Source organism: Anneissia japonica, unplaced genomic scaffold (genome assembly GCF_011630105.1).
Source record: "Anneissia japonica isolate Jap-2015-1 unplaced genomic scaffold, ASM1163010v1 scaffold2149_len68864_cov123, whole genome shotgun sequence".
Lineage (NCBI taxonomy): Eukaryota > Metazoa > Echinodermata > Crinoidea > Comatulida > Comatulidae > Anneissia > Anneissia japonica.
The window spans coordinates 52,954-57,852 of record NW_022684537.1 but is presented as its reverse complement, the minus strand read 5'-3'; the positions used below and the strand labels follow the sequence as shown (position 1 = coordinate 57,852).

The 4,899-nt window shown below is 34.6% G+C and overlaps 1 protein-coding gene across 1 annotated transcript; it reads left to right on the top strand.

Moving 5' to 3' along the window:
* Positions 1-317: 317 nt before the first annotated feature.
* On the top strand, positions 318-2,724 carry LOC117106143 (tyrosine-protein kinase receptor Tie-1-like). The gene is made up of 3 exons (XM_033247500.1): positions 318-597; positions 777-911; positions 2,579-2,724. The coding sequence occupies exons 1-3, from the start codon at positions 408-410 to the stop codon at positions 2,722-2,724; spliced, it is 471 nt and encodes a 156-aa protein (XP_033103391.1). The 5' UTR covers positions 318-407.
* The last annotated feature ends 2,175 nt before the right edge of the window (positions 2,725-4,899 follow it).

The following is a 4,899-nucleotide window of genomic DNA, read 5'->3' as shown; positions in this document are numbered from 1 at the left end:
TTTTTGTCTCTGTCCTGTGCTGTCTCTTTTGCTTTTCTCTTCTTTTTTTTCTGGCTGTCCCATCACAAGATTGGTTTTTATTATCTCCTCGGGTATTGCCATCTTCCTTACTCTTGTCTTTTTAATTTTCATGATCAATTTTGTGCATTTTCAATTTATTTAAAAACCATTGTATTATTTATCTCTGTTAAAAAGAAAGTAAATAAATGTTGAATTGATACTGGGCCTACGGTTTATAGTCCTTATCCAAAAAGCCTTGTTCCACAACCAGCACTATACCATATTTGTCGGCTATATTTTTTAATTATTGCACTTATTAACACGTTTTTTTTTTAACTTTAAAAGCAAAAATTACGTTTGAACAACGAACATTGACAGTTGGATTAGGAGAGAACGTAGAAATAATTATGACCACAAACCAACCAATGACTGATCTACGATGGACTCATAACTACGGTGACGTCATCTCAAAATGGAACGGAAGTTCGACAATCAAAATTGAAAATGTAAGAAAGCAAGATGGCGGTGTTTATGAATGTTATCAAGATGAATATGGAAAAGATGGAAACCATGGAATAATGAGACTCATTGTTAGAGGTAATGGAAAATATAATCTTATAGGTTTTATTTGACTGGCTATATAGTACACACTAGTACAATGGAGTCTAGTTGCATCTTCTCATATTTCACAGGTTGTCATATGAAATATAGATATCATGATAAGATATCATTATGCTAGTAATTTAAACTTATTAATGCATAATGTCTCATTAAAGCGTGTCCTTCTCCAAAATGGAACCCACCTTCATGTGAACTTGACTGTCCCGTGTGTTACAATGGCGGTGTATGTGATGACATAACTGGTGTATGCATATGTCCGGCAGGATTTAAAGGAGCCAACTGTGAAGTAGGTGAGTATAGCCCGAGAGTGAGATAAACTAGTCTTACCAAAGATCAGGAGTGGCGCCAGGATTTGCCCGACGGGGGTGGGGTGCAAGAGTCTACTAATATGTAGAAAATACACATAATTTTGTGGGGGGCAGCTCCCCCTGACGGGGGCCCTGCCCCCACCCCCGTTGGCGCCACCCCTGCCAAAGATATTTATAAGTGGAACAGTGTTGGTCGAGGCAATATATTTTTACAAGTCTCCACATATTTAATGAAATAAATGCTTAATTATATAGAGATAGAGATTTAATACTTTCGTAGGCCTAATTGAATCTTAATAGAATCTTACCCCATACCCATACCCCTCAAAAAATTACTCGCGCACCCCCCCTCGCCCCCCAATCACAACCAATTAGTTAAAAATCACCTAAAATCGCCTTATTTTCCGAATTAGCGCCCCTCAACTGATCATTGAGCCCGCCAACACTTCACTTTTGCACCCCTCCTATCATCAGCACCACCATTTCAAGACCCGTAGATACGCCACTGCTCCTTTGCCAACATTGACCCGTAATTATTTGTATACAATGAGTGCCCCTTAAAATCAGCTCACGCTGAATGGGTCATCCTCTCGAAATATTCTTGAATAAATAAATAAATAAACAATTAGTTCAGATTTTTTAAGTGTCAGAAATATTGTTAAATATAACGTTTTCTAAAGGCGGATTAATACAATAATGATTAATACCAATTAAAAGATAATTCTAAAAAATTCTTCTAAATAACCTGTTATTTTAGTGTTGTAAGATTATTTTAAAAATAAATAATTTAAAAATAAATTATTTCCTATCATAGATTTTCATATTTATAAATATTTTTATGAATAATTTTGAAAATAAATTATTGAATCCTGAACCAGCAGCCAGGATAAAAATACATTTACGAAGGGGGTCTAGGCTAAATTCCCTAGGCACTTTGCCGCGTTCAGTCACTCTTTCCGCACTACGGACCGTAGCGTCAACAGCTTGCCTACCTCGCGAAGTAAAATCTTTAATATATTATTTTCTGCCTAGCCGTCCAAAGTCGTGTGAAAATTAAGTCTTGGTGGTGTCAAAAAACATTAAGAAAAATATGAAAAATCACGATAATATGACGATCTTTATATCAATATTTTCCTTATTTTCTCATCTTTTTCAACGTGGAAAGGACGCAAGTCACCGATAATAGAAAATTCAAAAGTTCAACGGTCATGTTCAGGGTTAGTTTTCATTTTTGTAAACACACAAGCTCGCTTCAAGCGTAATTGACAACACATGCATTGTTTCGGTCAATTGGTGGAAATATGTCGATATACTGGTACAGTATGTATTTTGAAAACATATTTATTGTATGGAAGTGTCAGAATAGTTATTTTCAGAAAATAAAGCGTGTTTTTAGGCGATTTTATTCATCACCGGTATTGACGCTGACGCCTCGATCAATGGGATCATGTTACAAAAACAACGATCAAATTACAAATTGCTAATTACCCTAAACTTTAAAACATGCATACATACCTATTATTTTAAAGGTAATGGTTATATGCTTATATAACGAGTAATACAAAATCGTCTCTCCTGTGCGCTAACTAACCACAACCCAAGTGCACAAAAAAATATCAAAAACCTAAAGAAAAAAAAATTGTGTTTAGAATTAAAGTACAGTGAAAAGATGGGATATGAGCCAAGATTGTTGAAGACAGTCAAAGATGGAGAGTCACGTACAGTCTCAAGTAGCTGGTTCCAAAGCTTTGGAGCAGCATCAATAACAGAAGGATCGCTGCAAGTGTTTATGTAACCAATGGGACTGTTGAGGACGGCAGCAGCAGGTGAAAACGACAGAACGCAGTGAAGTAAGATTGGAGATATAGTGTGGGATGATTTATGGAGAGACTTTTATACAAATAACAAGATCTTGAAGTTAATTCTCAGATGAATGGGTAACCAATGGAGACGATGTAGAGTTGGGGATATGCTCACGCTTAGGAACCAGATCAATGAGTCTGGCTGCTTAGCAGTTTTCATGACAGGCCATTAAGAACACCATTTGCAATAATCCAATTGAGATGTAACTAAAGCATGGAAGTTTGGAAGTAGCATCTTGATTGAGTATGTCTTACCTTATTGATGTTGTGGGGTGTACCTAACAGCTTTGCAAGTATCAAATAATGTGTTTCTCTATAGATAGTGATTGGTCAAGAGTCAAACCAATAGTTCGTACTTCTGTAGATGGTGAGATTGAAATATTGTCAAATTTTAAAGGTGAAAGAAATAATGCCACGGAAAGAAATACTATGTACAAGTTTACAGCTAAATGGAGTAAAATAGTAGATTTTATCTGAATTTTCATTGGATTTATTTGTATCAAAAGAATAACAAGAAATGTATTTGTAAAATTTAAGTTCAAAAGATAGGTTTTAAATTGCTGGAGTTTGTTTATGTATTTAAGATTTTAAATAATGATATTTTGTTCATTCTGTAAAACGTACGGTAGAAAATGAGGCATCTTCTTTTTTCATAGAGGCAGGTGTAAAATCATGATGGATTGGCTTTTAAAGTTGGTGGAGTGGGGCGGTGCGACAGAGGGTTGTGCTGGGTCGCTGGGATTGGCGGCGGGTCCGGATAGTGTGATTGATCTGGGATCCTGTATACTTTTTCTGTGGCATTGCCTCAATCCCCCAAGTTAAAAAAAAATGTTTTTAAAAAAATATGCTGAAAGGAAGGTCGTAATCGTCTGGGATTTGTTTTCTTACATGTCTGTAAAAAAAGGATTATACATTTAAAAAATCTGTAAAAAAGATGTTACAGATTTGTAACATCTTTTTTGTTGCATACTTCTTGAGATTTCTTTTTTGATTTAACTTGATTGTTAAAGTGCCTTGCCAAGATGTATTTTAAAAGATGTTTTGTCCTTGGAAATTTGAGGTTTGCATGGGATAACGCATCTTTGTGTTTTCTCTAAATTCTGAATGTCTTTCAATAATGCCATGAACTTCGGTTAATCGTTTTGCAAAACTTTTTGATTATCCGTTGTCATTTTTATACCATAAAAAGCTGCTTAATTTGAACTTGAATACTGTCATACATTTTATCTGAATGATCCTGGGATTTTGGTATCGAAAGTATACATTTATATTAAAAAAAAACATTTTGTAAAATATATGTTAAAAAGTTCATTGTGGTATGTTTCTGGGGGTTATTTTAGTTATGTATTTATTTTTACATTGAGCAGATTGGTTAAGTACCATGCCTAGGTATATTTAAAGATTTTTGCTTTCATGGGATCTTTTTGTTTTTTGTTTTTTTTTAAATGTCCAATGTCTTTCAATAATGCCATGAACACCCGGTTGACAGTTTAAAAAAAAAATCTTCGATTAACCGTTGTCTTTTGTTCCTCAATACCATAAAATTTTGCATAAATCTAACTTTAAAGTTGAAAGGAATACTGCCATAAATATGACTAAAATAGAAATTTCAGTTTTTTTTACCACTGGAGGGCGCTTTTAATTGTAATTTTTACGCTAATAGACCAAACAATTCCTAATAAATATATAAACAAAGAGCTGAGGTTGATTTGAAGTACATTTTTATATTGAATACGGCTAAAAATAGAAATTTACCATTTCTGGCCGAATGAGGGTGCTGTTGACGTGAGATATTAGTTATGGTTCATAGTACATGTGTGCCAAGTTTCATGTTTTGATCATAAAGTGCACGATATTTCGTCATAACTGCTGAAATAGTTAGGGCCCATTCATAAATTCAAAGGACATGTTTCCGAACTTAAAACTATTACTTGTGGTGTCCCCAGGGTAACAAATTGGGAACCAACATATTTACAGTTATGGTAAATGATGCAGCAACCACTACTGAAAATCGTTGGAAATTTGTCGATGATTTAACCCCAGGAGAAATAGTTAATACAAAAGATACACGTCAGAACTTTAAACCCAACTGGATTCTCCAGGTAATT

Bases quoted from the DNA above. Each gene is read 5' to 3' on its own strand.
- LOC117106143 (XM_033247500.1), top strand. From the start codon at position 408: ATGACCACAAACCAACCAATGACTGATCTACGATGGACTCATAACTAC. The intron at 598-776 runs GTAATGGAAAAT...GTCTCATTAAAG, and splicing joins AATGAGACTCATTGTTAGAG to CGTGTCCTTCTCCAAAATGG. The intron at 912-2,578 runs GTGAGTATAGCC...AATTGTGTTTAG, and splicing joins AGGAGCCAACTGTGAAGTAG to AATTAAAGTACAGTGAAAAG.